The sequence below is a fragment of the Salvelinus alpinus genome, chromosome 15, assembly GCF_045679555.1.
Source record: "Salvelinus alpinus chromosome 15, SLU_Salpinus.1, whole genome shotgun sequence".
Taxonomy (NCBI): Eukaryota; Metazoa; Chordata; class Actinopteri; order Salmoniformes; family Salmonidae; genus Salvelinus; species Salvelinus alpinus.
Window position 1 is genome coordinate 40,475,804 of NC_092100.1, and position 18,719 is coordinate 40,494,522.

Consider the following 18,719-nt stretch of genomic DNA (forward strand, 5'->3'; position numbering starts at 1 on the left):
GTTGTGCCGTGATTTTCTCAGTGTTCTGTCACTCATGGGGACACTACGTCACCGCCAATTCTAAGGGAAGACCTCAAAAGTTCTAGCCCTTTGGGTGCTGCCATAGAGTTACATTAGAAGTGCCCATCCAAGAAGGCTCAAGATCATTGGCCACACATAAAATGACGTCAAATCAAATGTACAGTAGCTTTGATTGGACTGATCATGTCAACATCATACTTTCAAAATATTAGCTAGCAGTCATCATCATGAATCAAGTCGACAATCTACAGGCAAATCCTTTTAATCCTTGTCATACGAAGAGAAATAATGAAGAGAAGTTATAGATAAAACATATCGGTGCTCATCGGCCACTGGACGTTACAAAACAAGTTTGAAATTGCAAATTCAACAGTGAGTGGTTTGGAAGGAATCAGTGACAGTGGGTGTGTGGTCCCAAATCTGGGATTAAGGGGCTCTTTTACAAGTTTAAAATTATAAACATTCACCATTGGCCATGCTGTCAATTAAACTGGATCCTGGATTCCTGACGGGCCGCCCCCAGGATGTAAGGGTAGGTAACAACACATCCGCCACGCTGATCCTCAATACAGGGGCCCCTCAGGGGTCCGTGCTCAGTCCCCTCCTTTACTCCCTGTTCACTCATGACTGCACGACTCCAACACCATCATTAAGTTTGCCGATGATAGGCCTGATCAACGACGAGACAGCCTATAGGGAGGAGGTCAGAGACCTGGCCGTGTGGTGCTAGGACAACAACCTCTCCCTCAACTTGATCAAGACAAAGGAGATGATTGTGGACTACAGGAAAAGGAGGACCGAGCACACCCCATTCTCATCGACGGGGATGTAGTGGAGTAGGTTGAGAGTTTCAAGTTCCTTGGCATACACATCACCAACAAACTAACATGGTCCAAGCACACCAAGACACAACCTATTCCCCCTCAGGAGACTGAGAAGATTTGGTATGGGTCCCCAGATCCTCAAAATGTTCTACAGCTGCACCATCAAGAGCATCCTGACTGATTGCATCACTGCCTGGTATGGCAACTGCTCGACCTCCGACCGCATGGCACTACAGAGGGTAGTGCGTACGGCCCAGTACATCACTGGGGCCAAGCTTCCTGCCATCCAGGATCTCTATACCAGGCGGTGTCAGAGGAAGGCCCTAAAAATTGTCAAAGACTCCAGCCACCCTAGTCATAGACTGTTCTCTCTGCTACCGCACGGCATGCGGTACCGGAGCGCCACGTCTAGGTCCAAGAGGCTTCTAAACAGGCTTCTACCCCCAAGCCATAAGACTCCTGAACATCTAGTCAAATGGCTACCCAGACTATTTGCATTGCCCCTCCCTCTTTTACACCGCTGCTACTCTCTGTTATTATCTATGCATAGTCATTTTAATAACTCTACCTACATGTACATATTACCTCGATCACCTCGACTAACCAGTGCCCCCGCACATTGACTCTGTACCGATACCCCCTGTACATAGTCTCACTATTGATATTTTACTGCTGCTCTTTAACTACTTGTTACTTTTATTTCTTATTCTTATTCATATTTTTTAAACTGCATTGTTGGTTAGGGGCTTGTAAGTAAGCATTTCACTCTAAGGTCTACCTGTTGTATTCGGCGCATGTGACTAATACAATTTGAACAAGTACATTTGATGGAAACACAACTCTGATGGATAATGCCCCAGGGTTTCCCTTTGCTGGTAATTGCCGGCATTTGGCTGATAAATTAAAAGCCAATAAATAAAATTGCAGCAGCCCAAACTGTCCAGGAGAGGCTGTCTATCATAGCCTGCACCCCGAATTCACGTTTCAGCACCATTCTCTCACGCCTTCTCTCACGCCTTCTCTCACGCAACAGCGGAACTTTGGCCTAGGCTACTGTTGATTGCTAAGATAGAGGCATTTTTCATTGAAGTAAGACAAAAGTTAGAAAAAAAGAAAAAAAAGCCTGCAAGGGGAATTTAATATAAGTTTTAACATTGTTAGTGGACTAAGATGAGAAGAAGGATGCAATTTTGGAACTGTGTAATCATTATTATTATTGTACATCATTGTTATTATTGTAAGCCTATTTCTTAATCGAAACCAGTTCTTTAAATATTTAAAACCTGTTTTGTTTATATTTAGTTTAATATAGGTTATAAGTAGATCTGTTGTAAAATGAATAACATTAGCCTTTTTCTGTAATTTATTGGATATGGTAGGCACTTGCCTTTGTTGATAACTGCTGCGATGTAGCCTGTTCAAAACTTTTTTGAACATTTAAACCAGTTCGCAACTGTTTTGTTTGGTCAAATTAAAACTGTAATCCTGTATTTGCCACAATATAATAGCCTGCTTATATTTTCCCTATAAATAATGGATCAACTTTTTATATTACCCTAATAAAGTTTAGAAACATTTGTGAAGGTTTGGTGTGGCTATTATTAAGCTTTAGCTACTGCAAGCCTATGATATGAAGGCAGTATGAAACAGCACTCCAACTGACTCCAACAGTTGAATTTGAAGTGAGGAAGAATGTTTCAGGCCTACCAGAGATTAAGATAAGCATAGTAAGGTGCTTACAAGACTATTTCCATACTCGGCCTACTGCCACAATCAGTTTAATATCCTATTAATTAGTGTGCACGTAAACATACTCAGCTAGACAGAGATTGATACCCACCTGAAAGAGCCGTAGGGCTTTGCCCGGGCAGCCCATCTCGTAATTCAGATCAGAGAGAAAACAGCAGTTGTCATTGACTCCCTGATCACTTTTTCGGTCAGGTTCTCAACGCAAACAACACACTGTCAGTAGTGTACAGATGTCTAGAGGTAAGCCAAATTAACTTTGCTCCACAAGTGGTCTAAGACAAGGTTACTCATTTTTCTTGATTTACCAAACCATCTTCAGTATTAACAGTTTCCTTTGTGTATCAAGAATGGTCCACCACCCAAAGGACATCCAGACAATTTGACACAACTGTGGGAAGCATTGGAGTCAACATGGGCCTGCATCCCTGTGAGAATGCTTGACACCTTGTAGTCCATGTCCTGATGAGTTAAGACTGTTCTGAGGGCAATAGGGCAGTTCTGAGGGCAAAAGGGGGGTGCAATTCAATATTAGGAAGGTGTTTCTAATGTTTTGTACACTCAGCGTATATGTCACGTAGTATGCCATTTTCAGGGATCATTTTTGGCTTGTGAGTACTACTTTCAGAACTACTAGCTAAGAAGTATACAAAATTACCGTAGAATCTCTTTAAAGAGTTTTCTAGGCTTCCATATCTTAGTAGCCATCACTCAAAACAGGCCAGGAAATCCTAATTTTATTATCTGGTGTAATGGCTAGCTATCTCATCTCTCTGGTCATGTGAAAGCAAAGAAGGCGAGTTGAAGTAGAACTGATTGTTTGAGGCATTGGATGAGACCTATAAGGATTATTTGTTTTTATGTAGGCTTGGGAAAGAGGTTAACTTCTTTGGGATCGGTGTCCCTTCCACAGGACGGTTGAGCTAGCATAGGCTAATGCGATTTGCATGAGGTTGTAAGTAACAAGAACATTTCCCAGGAAATAAACATATCTGATATTGGCAGAAAGCTCAAATTCTTGTTAATCTAACTGCACTGTCCAATTTACAGTAACTATTACAGTAAAATAATACCATGCTATTGTTTGAGGAGAGTGCACAATATTGAACATGAAAAGTTATTAATAAACAAAATTAGGCACATTTGGGAAGTCTTGAACAGAAATACAATGGGTCATTGGATCAGTCTAAAACTTTGCACATACACTGATGCCATCTAGTGGCCAAAATCTAAATTGTACCTGGGCTGGAATAATACATTATGGCCTTTCTGTTGCATTTCAAAGATTGCACAAATTTTTTCTTTTGTTTTTCTTTATCTTTTACCAGATCTATTGTGTTATATTCTACTACATTCCTTTCACATTTCCATGAACTTCAGTGTTTCCTTTCAAATGGGCAGCTAGATTTGGATATGTCATTTTGGGCAAAAATGTATAAAAAGGGGCTAATCCTTAATGAAAAACCCAGTAGCATTGCAGTTATTGAAGGTGCGCCTGGCACCTACTACCATACCCTGTTCAAAGGCACTTACATCTGTCTTGCCCTTTCACCCTCTGTATAGCACACATACAAAATCAATGTCTCAATCGTCTCAAGGCTTAAAAATCCTTCTTTAACCTGTCTCCTCCCCATCTACACCTCCTCCCCATCTACACTGAAGTGGATTTAACAGGCGACACAAATAAGGGATTATAGCTTTCAACTGGATATACAGTACCAGTAAAAAGTTTGGACACACCTACTCATTCAAGGGTTTTTCTTTATTTTTACATTGTAGAATAATAGTGAAAACATCAAAACTATTAAATAACACATGGAATCGTATAATAACCAAAAAAAAGTGTTAATCTAATCAAAATATATTTTAGACTTTAGATTCTTCAAAGTAGTCATCCTTTGCCTTGACAGCTTTGCACACTTGGCATTCTCTCAACCAGCTTCACCCGGAATGCTTTTCCAACAGTCTTGAAGGACTTCCCACATATGCTGAGCACTTGTTGGCTGCTTTTCCTTCACTCTGCGGTCCAACTCATCCCAAACCATCTCAATTGGGTTGAGGTCGTGTGATTGTGGAGGCCAGGTCATCTGATGCAGTACTCCATCACTCTCCTTCTTGGTCAAATAGCCTGGAGGTGTGTTGGGTCATTGTCCTGTTGAAAAACAAATGATAGTCACACTAAGTTACAAACCAGATGGGATGGCGTATCGCTGCAGAATGCTGTGGTACCATGCTGGTTAAGTGTGCATTGAATTCCAAATAAATCACTGACAGTGTCACCAGCAAAGCACCCCCACAACTTCTCCTCCATGCTTCACGGTGGGAACCACAAATGCGGAGATCATCCATTCACATACTATGCGTCTCACAAAGACACGGCCATTGGAACCAAAAATCTCAAATTTGGACTCATCAGACCAGGTATTCCTAAACTGGGGTATGCACAATGCCGTCGGGGGGTACGCCAAATAAAAATGTGCTTCATTTAAAAAATATACAATATATATTTTTTGTTCACATTTTCAAACAGTCCATTTATATTTTCCAATGGGGCTATATTTTTGGGTGAGTTTTTTTCTCTCCCCTGAGTAGCCTCGTTTCACTGCCAAATATAAAATCAAACCTTCTAGAGTTCAGCGAAATGACAACACAATGTCAAATACAGGTAGCCTTGTCAAATAATTAACATCCAATCACATTAACCGTTACTCTCTCGCGGGAATTCCCCGAACAGTCCATATGTAGCCAAACGTAGCTGCTGCTCATGTTAGTATCACCACTGCTGGTGCAAAAGCCATGACAGGGAGACATAGTGGAGTGGTAACGCACGTGCAAGCAGATGCTCCCGACGCCACTTGGGTACACTGCAGTATCCACCGAGAGGCTCTTGTTGCCAAGGGAATGCCTGATGACTTGAATAACGTTTTGGACACTAACAAAGTTAACCATTTTCACTGTAAAGCAAGGCCCCTGAACTCTTGTGTATTTCTGCACTATGCAATGATATGGGCAGCGACCATGTAACGCTTTTACAACATAAAGAAGTGCGCTGGTTATCAAGGGGCAAAGTATTGACACTTCTTTTATTTATTGAGAGGCGAGCTTAAAGTTTTCTTTACTGACCATAATTTTCACTTGTCTGACCGCTTGCATGATGACGAGTTTCTCACACGACTGGCCTATCTGGGTGATGTTTTTCCTCGCCTGAATGATCTGAATCTATATTCAATGAGCAGGACAAAATTGAAGCTATGATTAAGTTGTAGCTCTTCTCAGTTCTTAGGGATAGCCCCTTTTTCAATTTTCGCCTAAAATGAAATACCCAAATCTAACTGCCTGTAGCTCAGGCCCTGAAACAAGGATATGCATATTCTTGGTACCAATTGAAAGGAAACACTTTCAAGTCTGTGGAAATGTGAATTGAATGTAGGAGAATATAACACAATAGATCTGGTAGAAGAAAATACAAAGAAAAACATATCTAGCCATCACTCTGGTTGTAATTCCGATGGTGTCCACAAGAGGGCAGCAGTGTGTGCAAAGTTTCAGACAGATAACTTGAAGAATGAGCAAGCTACATGACATTTTGTGTGAAGTCACCCAGGTACATTTGGGCAAATCACGAAGGAGACATTTACATTTTTCTGCAAGAATATCGTCAAATCTGTATACTTGGACTTTGATTAAACGTTTCCAGTATTAGTAGCCATATTGTAAGTTCAACATTTGCAAAACATCTAGTTTTCATAACTTCATATTCTTGTAATAGCCTTTCGAATTAAGGATTTCATGGCTAATTGAGGTAAGAATAATTCTGCTCATAGATTATGCATTTATGAACTACACATTGACACATCCAGCCCAAAGCTGGAGGTTTAAAAATGTGTAGTCGCCAAAGTTACGGAGCATGTCTAAGTGTGCATCACTCAGAAAAGACCATAGCAATATAAAGTCTAAATGGAACATGCGGGTCATGTGGTTATCAAGAGAGCCTCAAAGCTAAATCAACCAACCAACGGATCAATGAACCCATCCATCAAGTCATCCATGTATCACAGATGGCTTAATAAATAAACCAATCAAATCAACCACCTAACCCCATCTATTGCAGAGGACAGTAGATCCCATTCCATGCAGCCCTTCACTCACGAATAGCTCCGCATTGTTACAACATTTGGGAGGCGCACGGCGATGCAGTACGGAGCTCGATTTTGCCTCCGCAAAAGCTTCAAACCCTCCATACGGAGCCTCAAGATCACACTGCCAGAGCAAGCAAAATTGGCTTTAATACTTCACACAGCAGTGAAATAACAAAATGTGTGACATTTCTGGACAACTTAATGGAGGAAGTCATTTGAAGACCAAAGGGTGTTTACCATGTAAACATTGGAGACAAAGACTAATGCAGGTTGTTGACATTATGGAAGAGTGCTTGAAATCCAATAGGATGAGGTATTCTGGCAACACACCAAGAACACAACAGCAAAAGTGACATGAAACAGGTCTTGTAAATAGATAGGGTATAGAAGACTTATCAGTGCCTGGACACTACTGTACTTTCATCCAATTAAACTAGTCATTTCCAAGCAACTGCAAAAGGAAAGATGGTGATGTATTCTTAATCCAAGGTTGAGTGCATTTTCAAACAATGAGATGGGAAAGGTGTATCCAAGTGAAAAAAATATGTATTTCAACTGTTGTTTTACACCATAATGAAACAGTATAAATACATAGTGTTCTTAGTCATTTGCGAAATGACAACATATGTAACATATACAAGACCGGATGAGTGAAAGAGTTGATTTCCTAAAGTGGCCATTTCACTAAATGGGCCAGAACTCACTCGATAGTTTCCTTCCTGGGCCAGATACAGACAGTGCACAATTCAATATGTTGGAAAGCAAGCTAAATATTGTATTAAATAAACAGTCACCCAAATTGAAATATCATTGATATTTTGGAGAAGATTTTTTTTTTTTTTTTTTTTACATTTTGTTTTTGCCAAACTGGTCAAAGGAAGTCTTTCTTACAGGACAGTGTGTGAGTGTGCACACATTTTCTCTAACAGGGTATGAAATATATATATATATATGAAATGGAAAAGAAAGCTTCCCTCAATAGGAAAATCTCAGACCAAAGTAACACATTATACTCCAGTACTGAGTACATAATTAAAGGCTATACTTTTATTTTGATTCAGGGAGATGTTTTGAGTTTTCTTTTTCACATTTTCAATTTGAAAAGGGTATTATTGTGACAGAGCATTAAGACAAAACATTTTACAGCACTTTTGTAATTTACTACCAAATTGATATCTGGCTAGATCTTGATAAAGTAGTTGTTTGTTTTAAACGTAAATCAATCAACATTTAATACTTGTGTGTGTGATTCAGGAAAAAGTTAGTTGAAATAATAACAGCATATTATTACTTTACAAATTAAACTCACCTTGCCAGTCTTTACAAAAAAAACCTTAGCAAGGAGGAATTACTTATTTAAATGAAAGACAATATGGTACAAGAAATTACAAAAATAATAATTTTAAATCCTTTTTACATTATTTTCTCTTCATATCTCTTCTTATAGGGCTTTGATAAGCTTGCTTCAGTTAACAAATTATCCAATAACGGAATCCAAAATACTCATTCTGGTATGTGGACATTGCAAAGTCTCTGTGTGAATGATATTGTTCACTATGATATGAAAGTGACTTTGCAGCCGTTTTGAGGGGGTTCTCTGTAATGTCCATTGTGACCATTAGAGAAGACCTCCTGTCTCTGTGTTGGTCTGGGGGACTGAGGAGAATCAAGAGTCCCAAACTCCCGCCCTTCTAATCTGGGAAGTTCGCTTTCTGTGTTGAATCCCAGGATCTCAATTATTGAATGAGGCAAATCCTGAAAGGAAAGAAAATAAGAATATGTAGATTATATACAACCAAGACGTAACCAATATGTAAATCTGGACCTGCATAGTTTATTTTAATTGACTCTTATGGACTTTGAATTGAAAGTACAAAATTACATCCTTGACCATACCTTACAACTTCTGATCTGCATACAAATAGCCTCTGATTTGTGGAGGATTTCTTCAATGTCCAGTTTCATTGAGAGTTCATTGATGTGCTGGATTAACATACAAAACAATGACATTTAAAACTAATTCACTTGGACACTCCCAACAACCGTTCTTGAAAATGTCTGATATTTTTCAACTGACAAACCAGTCAATCTGCAAATGACTGCTGTTACCTTGAGGATCTCATTGAAGCCATAGTTTTCCTCCATGATTTTCCGTTTCTCTGAGTCTAGGATGGCACAGCACACCAGCAAATGGAAGTTTTGGCAGGGCAAGCCAGTCCACATGACCTAAGCAAAACCAGGAAGTCTTATTAACAAGACCTATCAGAATACGAAGATAAATCATGAACTCAAAAAGAAAAAGTGATAAAATCATCAACTTGAATCATTAATAAAATCTCATAGGCGAGAGACTGACATTGATTTCCCCCTAAATGATGACACTTACGCTAACAGGTCAAAGGTATATGGACAGAACAGCACTCACCTCCCACATACGAAGAACATCTGGATAACTGAGCTCCCTCTTGAAGCGGATCAGCAACCACCGGAAACAGAAATACAGGTAACCTGAATCCTGCGACTCTGGAGGAACCAAAACACACGAGGAGAAATCAGAGGAAACCAAGGATGAAAGGAATATTGTTGAACTTGAATTTACAGTGCCTTCAGACAGTATTCACACGCCTTGATCCCCCCCCCCCCACATTTTGTTGTGTTACAGCCTGATTTTAAAAAGGATTACATTTAGATTTATTTTGACACTGGCCTACACAATGTCAAAGTGGAATTATGTTCATCAATATTTTTACAAATTCATTAAATATGAAAAGCTGAAATGTTTTGAGTCAAGTATTCAACCCATTTGTTATGGAAACGCCTAAATAAGTTAAAGGGGTAAAAATGTGCTTAACAAGTCACATAATAAGTTGCATGGATTCACTGTACAATAATAATGTTTAACATAATTCTGAATGACTACCTCATCTCTGTACCCCACATATAAAATTATCTGTAAGGTCCCTCAGTTGAGCAGTGGATTTCAAACACAGATGCAACCACAAAGACCAGGGAGGTTTTCCAATTCCTCGCAAAGGCCACCTATTGGTAGATGGGTACATTTTTAAAAGAAAATCAGACATTGAATATCCCTTTGAACGTGGTTAAGTTATTAATTACACTTTGGATGGTATATTAATACATCCAGTCACTACAAAGATACAAGTGTCCTTCCTAACTCAGTTGCTGGTTAGGAAGGAAACCAGTCAGGGATTTCACCATGAGGCCAAAGGTGACTTTAAAATAGTTACAGAGTTTAATGGCTGTGATAGGAGAAAGCTGAGGATGGATCAACAACATTGTAGTTACTCCACAATACTAACCTAATTGACAGAGTGAAAAGGAAGCCTGTACAGAATACAAATATTCCAAAACATTCATCCTGTTCAGGAACAAAAATTTATTTTTTGATCCATCAGACACTGTGGCAGGTAGATTACAAAAATCTACCATCCAAGTTGAGTTTTACCAGCCAAAATATTTTTCTCCCACTAAAATTACACCAGCAAAACACAAAAAAAATAACAGATCAGCATGCTTTGTATAATGTTTCTAGAACAATACATGTGTTACTAGTAAGAAGTAATATATGTTATATTGTTCAATTCAAAAATTTTGTGACCCAAGTCTTTTAACCAAAATATCACAGATGAGACAAATTTTCACCTGCCCCTTTAAGGGTGGGATGTTCCCGTGGTAACACAACTTTCACTCAGCTCTTCACGTGTGCATGGCCCCCAGCCAGGCAGCACGAGATGGGATAGGCTACATAGGAATCGTAGTTCTTTTGACTTTGTGCAAATATTTTATCAGCTATGAAACCAAAACGGCAGAAATACTTTGAAAACATCCACAGCAGCATTTATTTTACTATAAAATGTGCTCATACTTGACTATTTCTAGTCACAAATGCGAGTGAAATGCTCACACTGTGGAGCCCTGACCACCCGCCAACGTGGCTGGTGAAATAGACATCTTACCCGTCAGTGCCAAAATCTACCCGCATTTGGCAGGTGTTCATTTTAGGCCCTCATCCTGTTTGCAACAAAGCACTAAAGTACTACTGCAAAAAATGTGGCAAAGCAATTCACTTTTGGTCCTGAATACAAAGTGTTATGTTTGAGGCAAATCCAATACAACACATTACTAAGTACCCCTCTCCACATTTTCAAGCATAGTGGTGGCTACATCATGTTATGGGTATGCTTGTAATTGTTAAGGACTAGGGAGTTAAGATCTAAAAAACATTTTAAACTGAAGGGAGCTAAGCACAGACAAAATCTGTCTGCTATCCACTAGACACTGGGAGATGAATTAAACTTTCAGCAGGACAACCTTTCACAAGGCCAAACCTACATTGGCGTTTCTTACCAAGAACACAGTGAATGTTCCTGAGTGGCCGAGTTAGTTTTGCCTTAAATCTACTTGAAAATCTATGGTAAGACCTGAAAATGGTTGTCTAACAATGATCAACAACCAATTGGACAGAGCTTGATTTTTTTAAATTTTTATAATGGGTAAATGTTGCACAATCCATGTGTGGAAAGCTCTGAGTTACTCAGCAAGCTGTAATAGCTGCCAAAGGTGCTTCTACAAAGTACTGACTCAGAGGTGTGAATACTTACATAAATGAGTTCTCTGTATTTCATATATATATATATATATTTTATTACCCCCCTTTTTTGTGATTACGACCTTGTCTCATCTCTCCCAACGGGCTTGGGAGAGGCGAAGGTCGAGTCATGCATCCTCTGAAACATGACACTCAAAACCATGCATCTTATCACCCGCTCGCTTAACCCAGAAGCCAGCCGCACCAATGTGTCAAAGGAAACACCGTTCAACTGATAACCAAAGTCATCCTGCTGGTGCCCGGCCCGCCACAAGGAGCCACAAGAGCCAAGTAAAGCCCCCCCAGCCAAACCCCCCCCCCAACCCGCTGGGACAATTATGTGCCGCCCTATGGGACTCCCGATCACGGCCGGTAATGACACAGCCTGGGATCGAGCCCCAGGCTGTAGTGATGCCGCAACATTGCGATGCAGTGCCTAAGACCGCTACGCCACTCGGGAGGCCCCCTGTATTTCATTTTCAATACATTTGCAAAAATGTCTAAAAACATGTTTTCATTATGGGGTATTGTGTGTGTTAACTCATCAATTTAACCCATTTTGAATTCAGGCTGTAACAAATTGTGGAAAAAGGGGTATGAATACTTTCTGAAGGCACTGTATAGGCAAGACTGCTGTACTGATTGATAATCTGTAACATGATATTTCATTTACTTTTCAGGATTTGCCTCAATCTTCACAGCTTAGTACGCAAATGATATATATATTTTTTTAAGTATGCTTTTTAGAAGCTGAACATGAAGAGGTGAATGATAGAGGGAAGGCAGGTGGTGTTACGTACCAAGGTAGTTCCAGAAGGCCAGGTCGAGCAGCCTCAACAGAGCACTGAGCTGGATCAGTTGTGTCTTCATGCCCTGCATCTGCTCCTCAAAGTTCTGGTGCTGCATACGGAGACAGACGCACAAGTCGGGTCATAAAAACAGCACACTCAGACATATCAAGGTGAACAAGTCATCACAAACACAAAACAATGCTACATTTCTTACCATATGATCCATGAAGGAGACAAAACACCAGAAGGCATCCACCTCATTCTCCATCACATAGAGGATCGGGGAGAGGAGGTCACTCATTCCCTGGACATACCCTGGAGACGAGTACAATTCCCATAACATTAATTAAAGGTGAGCATTACAAATCCCACTCATATGCAGTTATCAGCCGTGATTGCTGAATCAGCTATGTTACAGCAACAATTTATAAGTTATCTTCAATAAGAGACTTCAATAGAATCTATGCCAATCAGACATAAATGATATCTCCTGTACGACTTGGCAATAATGCTATCACTTACCCAGATCAAAATCATACATGCAATACGTCATCAGGATGTCGTGGAGTAACACCAGGCCTGGGTTGTCTATGCCCTCATAGAACCTGTTGGTTCGGTCTGTTCTGTTCACATCCTTCTCTGAGAAGACAAGACATTCACAGATGATAAATAAACAACCATATTTAGCCTATTTCAGAAAGGATACACCATACTAACGGAGGCATTTCAAATGCTTCCTCAAAGCTGAATATTCTCAAATCAAACTACAGTAAAACCAATGCAGTAAGAGTTAAAACAAACAAAAGGCAATACATAAACCATTATTGTTAAAACAGGATTAACATGTAAATCAGGGTTCTAAATGAACTATTTTCATTGGTAGCACATGTGCCCAGAACTTAACTTCTCTAGGATAGGGGGCAGCATTCGGAATTTTAGATGAAAAGCGTGCCCAAATTAAACTGCCTGCTACTCAGGCCCAGAAGCTAAGATATGCATATTAGTAGATTAGGATAGAAAACACTCTGAAGTTTCTAAAACTGTTTGAATCATGTCTGAGTATTTCAACAGGACAATGACCCAACACACCTCCGGGCTGTGTAAGGGCTATTTGACCAAGAAGGAGAGTGCTAAATCAGATCTGGCCTCCACAATCATCCGACCCAAACCCAATTGAGATGGTTTGGACAGCAGAGTGAAGGAAAAGCAGCCAACAGGTGCTCAGCAAATGTGGGAACTCCTTCAAGACTGTTGGAAAAGCATTCCAGGTGAAGCTGGTTGAGAGAATGCCAAGAGTGTGCAAAGCTGTCAAGGCAAAGGGTGGCTACTTTGAAGAATATATCTTGATTTGTTTAAACACTTTTTTGGTTACTACATGATTCCATATGTGTTATTTCAGTGTTGATGTCTACACTATTATTCTACAATGTAGAAAATATAAAAAATAAAAAATAAATAAAAACCCTTGAATGAGTTGGTGTATTGAAACCTTTGACTGGTACTTGTAAATGTTTGGTGATGGACATGATCGACCAGTGGACAAGTTGGTGACCAATTATGTAAAGTGTTGGTCCAATGTTTCATGAGCTGAAATAAAAGATCAGACATTTTCTATACCTAAAAGCGCTCTCCACCATTTTGTGCAAATTCTTTTACATCCCTGTTAGTGAGCATTTCTCTTTTTCTAAGACAATCCATCCACCTGACAAGTGTGGCATATGAAAAAGCTGATTAAACAGCATGATCATTACACAAGTTCACCTTGTGCTGGGGACAATAAAAGGCCACAAAATGTGCAGTTGTGTTACAACACAATGCCACAGATGTCACAAGTTGAGGGAGTGTGCAATTGGCATGCTGACCTCAGGAATGTCCACCAGAGCTGTTAACAGAAATTGAATGTTAATTTCTCTACCATAAGCCGCTTTGTGTTATTTCACAGAATTTTGCAGTACGTCCAACCCAGCATCAACTGCAGACCATGTGCAACCACACCAGCACAGGACCTCCACATCCGGCTTCTTCACCTGCGGGATCGACTGAGACCAGTCACCCGGACAGCTGATGAAACTGTTGGTTTGCGCAACCAAAAAAGTTATGCACAAACTGTCAGAAAGCATCCCTGGGAAGCTCATCTGTGTGCTCATCGTCCTAACGAGGGTCTTGACCGGACTGCAGTTTGGAGTCGCAGCTGACTTCAACGGGCAAACGCTCATCTTCGATAGCCACTTGCACACTCTTCACAGATAGCTACTTGTGCTCTTCATGGATTAATCCCGGTTTCAACAGTAGCGGGCAGATGGCAGACAGCGTGTATGGCATCGTGTGGGCGAGCGGTTTGCTAATGTCAAACAGAGTGCCGAAAGGAGGCAGTGGGGTTTTGGTATGGGCAGGCATAAGTTACGGACAACGAACACAATTGCATTTTATCGATGGCAATTTGAATGCACAGAGATACCGCAACGAGATCCTGAGGCCCTTTGTCGTGCCATTCATCCGCCGCCATCACCTCATGTTTCAGCATGATAATGCAGAGCCCCATGTCACAAGGATCTGTACACAATTCCTGGATGCTGAAAATGTCCCAGTTCTTCCATTGCCTGCATACTCATATATATCCAGAATTTTAGCACAGCCATTGAAGAGCGCGACAACATTCCACAGGCCACAATCAATATCCTGATCAACTTTATGCTAAGGAGATGTTGCACGGCATGAGGCAAATGGTGGTCACACCAGATAGTGACTGGTTTTCTGATCCACGCCTCTACTTTTTTATTTAATAAGTTATCTGTATTCCCAGTCATGTGAATTCCATAGATTAGGGCCTAATGAATTTCTCAATTGACTGATTTCCTTATATGAACTGCAACAACTTGAAATTGTTGCATGTTGCATTTAGATTTTTGTTCAGTGTAGATCTTTTTCAGAGGTCGATCGGTAGGAGCATCTCCTATAGCATCATCTTCTTCCGGTTAGTAATTTTCATCATTCGTTTTTTGTTAGAGAAAGCTTAAATTCCACTGCGTTTCATTGTTGTTGTTTAGCTTGCTAGCTAATGCCATTACTTAGCTTACAAAAAGGGGCGGTTCTGGAGGGAAAGTTTGCGTAAAAGGGATTGGTTGTGCCTGGCTTCTGATTTTTTTAGTTAGCTACGTTTAAGAATTTGTAGCTTTATGAATGGTTATGATTTGTAAACAATGTATCAGCCTGTCTTGTTTGAGCAGTGAAGAGAAGAGAATTGTGGCGAAATATGGTTATGCATTGAGTTCTTTTATTAGATAATTGTTTTGTTGTACGGTGCTACCAAAATAAAAGTACTGGTCGCACAGCAAAATGTTTAGTCAAGTGCAACCAAATTGGTAATGTATGTACTGTTATCTCCGGCTGGAACAGCCTGATAAGACAGCAGGGTGAATGGGATCGACATTTACCTATCAGGCTCCTGAAGTCTCTCAACCTGGAGTTCCTCCTCTCCTGCTCCTCACTCACCGACTTCCACTGGAGCTTCATCCTGAAGTACTCATCCCTTATTCACCAGGGAGAAAACAAAAAGGAGACACTTTACTCATCTTATGTTTCACTCACATAGCCTACGCTGGTTTAACAAAGGAAAATGTCAACAAAGGCTGATCATCATTGTAAGACCACGTTGGCCACTTTGATTAGTGGTGATAATACATTTGTTATAATAAAAACAACAGCTGTTTCAAATATGTCTGTCTTGGTAAAGCACACATACGTTTTCCTCCTCTGTAGGCCTTTCCTCTCCTCGTAGGTGCTGTCCCAGGGGTAATACCCCAGCAGAAACTTCCAGGCCTCTTTCCTCACCGCATGGCACAAGCCCTGCAGGATCAAGACATAATTTAGAAGAATGACTTTACCCAGAATTGATAGTTACCACAAACGAATATACACAGAGGGCCAGTTTCCCAGACACAGATTATATGAAGCCTAGTCCGGGACTAAAAAAAGCATGTCAGTTCAATAGAGATTCTCTGTTGAAAGGTAATTTTAGTCCAGAACTAGGCTTAATCTCTGTCTGGGAAACCAGCCCAGAGTTTCACTGGAGAAGGTGCTTTACCAGGTCCTCTTAATCTCCCCATAAATTCAACATACCCCTTTGAATATTATTTTCTTGAGGTGAGGCACATTTTTCATCCTTCCTCCCTTCTCCTGGTGCTCAGCCCAGTCCTCTGCAGACAGTGGCTGCCTCCTCGTCACCTCTGGCCTTGCTCCCAGGTCGATCTGAGACAAACAAATCACTAACCAATAAGATCATGCACTCCTCCGCACTGTACGCATGTTAAAAGACAAACTCCAGCTGAAGACAGAACCGATACCACTGCCAGAGAATCCATTCATAGGCACTAGACCAGGGTTGGCCAAGCCTCCTCCTGAAGAGTTACTGGGTGTCCAGACTTGATTCAACTCTGCTCTAACTAGGTTGGACAATAGAACGAGTCACAATTCACCCACGGCTGAAAAAATAACATTTGCAGAGCTGGAACACTAGCGTGATGCCATAGCAAATGAATTGAAAGGAACCGTCGCTGAGCCCTTTCTGACTGGAGTGACACCAAAACATTTCTTCCTTTTTGTTTTACCACTACAATCTGTTTTTAGGACGAAACTGAAAAATAACAACTCATGTAGGAAGTAAACATCCGCTCATCGATGACGTCAAGTGTGCTTATGTCTTTTTCCACATCTTGTTACGCCTTACTCTAAAATGTATGAGTTTTTCCCCCTCATCAATCTACACACAATACCCCATAATGACAAAGCAAAAACAGGTTGACACATTTTTGGTAATTTAATTTACATTTTTCTAATTTCATTTTGCTAAAAATAAAAATAATGTAATATACCATTTACATAAGTATTCAGACCCTCTACTCAGTACTTTGATGAAGCACCTTTGGCAGTGATTACAACATCGAGTCTTTTTGGGTATGACACTATAACCTTGGCACACCTGGTTCTGGAGAGTTTCTCCCATTCTCCTCTGCAGATCCTCTCATGCTCTGTCAGGTTGAATGGGGAGTGTTGCTGCACAGCTATTTTCTGGTCTCTCCAGTGATGTTTGATTGGGTTCAAGTCCAGGCTCTGGCTGGGCCACTCAAGTACATTCAGAGACTTGTGCCAAAGCCAATCCTGCTTTGTCTTGGCTGTGTGCTTAGGGTCGTTGTCCTGTTGGAAGGTAAACCTTCGACCCAGTCGGAGGTCCAGAGCAGGTTTTCATTAAGGGTCTCTGTACTTTGCTCCGTTCAGCTTTCCCTCGATTCTGACAAGTCTCCCAGTCCCTGCCGTTGGAAAATATCCTCACAGCATGATGCTGACACAACCATGCTTCACCGTAGGCGAGTTGGTGCCACCATGCTAAATATAACTAATAGGAGCTGGCAGGGTGAAAAATGCCCTAAAATAAAAGGACCGTTTTTTAACGACAACTTAAACTACAGCAAGCAGCTGGGACATATGGTAATATTATGAAACTGGGCTCCATGGCAGATGCAATGAACTAGTTATCAGAAAAAGGGCATTTTGTCCCAGCCTACGCTAACACACCTCACAACAGCCCTACTGTACTACATCTAGAACAAAGCCTGCACATTCAGTAGCTGTCCAAGTAGGACGGTTGGCCTGTTTCCCTTTCAGACCACACAGCATCTTGGGGTGCCAGGGCTCATGGCCAGAGATGCTGTTATGTCATTCTCTCCATCCACTCACCCTGGTGATGACCTCAAAGCCCGGCTCCTCCTGCTGGTTGATCTCCAGGCCAGGGATGACCTCTCCCAGTCCCAGGATGTCCAGGTCAGCCATCTCCTCCAGGGGACGCTGCTGCTGCTCCAGCTCTGGACCACGGAACGCATCGAAGATGTAGTTGGTGACCTTGGAGAAGCCCCCCAGGGTCGTCACGTACGGATCATTCTTGAGCTTCTGTAAGGGAAAACATGTTTTAGGAAGGCAAAAATAAGCTTTCCCCCCCCTGTAGATATACATGCTAGTTTCACAACCAGTCATTCTGGTTAACCAGGCTAGGTAAGTGACATGTGTATGACAACTATTTGCATGACAATAGTAGCCTCTTACAGTAACAAGGCCGTAGTTGTTGTCATCCAGAAGGTTCTCGAAGGACTGAGACAGAGCTCTGTTGGGAGTGCTGACCAGCAGGCAGGTTTCATCATCCGGGGCCCTGAAAACACGAGGAAATAATGTATATCCATTCTCGACATCAACCTAAAGTTAGAGATCCGGAACCTACGAGTGAGCATGCATTTCAGACAAAGGTGTTCACATCAAGGCTGTATGAGGGAAAGAGACGCAACAAGACAATGCATAATCCTCAGAAACATTAAAGTGTGCTCTCTCCTTCATGCAAAGCAGGTAAAGCCCCCTGATAGCCTCAATATCCAATTTCATTCATTTTTTTTTAAAGGGTTAACAGTTAGTCACAAAAATACAATATTTATTGGAAGACATGGTACAGGGTGAGATATCATTCATTGCCTATTCTCTGTTCTAACCAGACGCCTGGCTGAAAATGGCCGGCCGGCACTTAAAGGTGGGTGCACTATGCAGAAAT

At 41.0% G+C, this 18,719-nt stretch overlaps 1 protein-coding gene across 1 annotated transcript; it reads right to left on the reverse strand.

Annotated features, from left to right (window-relative positions):
- Positions 1–7,748: 7,748 nt before the first annotated feature.
- Positions 7,749–18,329, reverse strand: LOC139540056 (TBC1 domain family member 15-like; the record flags this gene model as incomplete). Its single annotated transcript, XM_071343595.1, is given in 12 exon segments — positions 7,749–8,485; positions 8,627–8,713; positions 8,840–8,956; positions 9,156–9,253; positions 12,140–12,239; positions 12,345–12,445; positions 12,653–12,769; positions 15,565–15,659; positions 15,873–15,976; positions 16,250–16,378; positions 17,864–18,073; positions 18,227–18,329. Coding segments are annotated over 12 exon segments (1,462 nt in total), but the record flags the coding sequence as incomplete, so codon positions are not given.
- Positions 18,330–18,719: the final 390 nt, after the last annotated feature.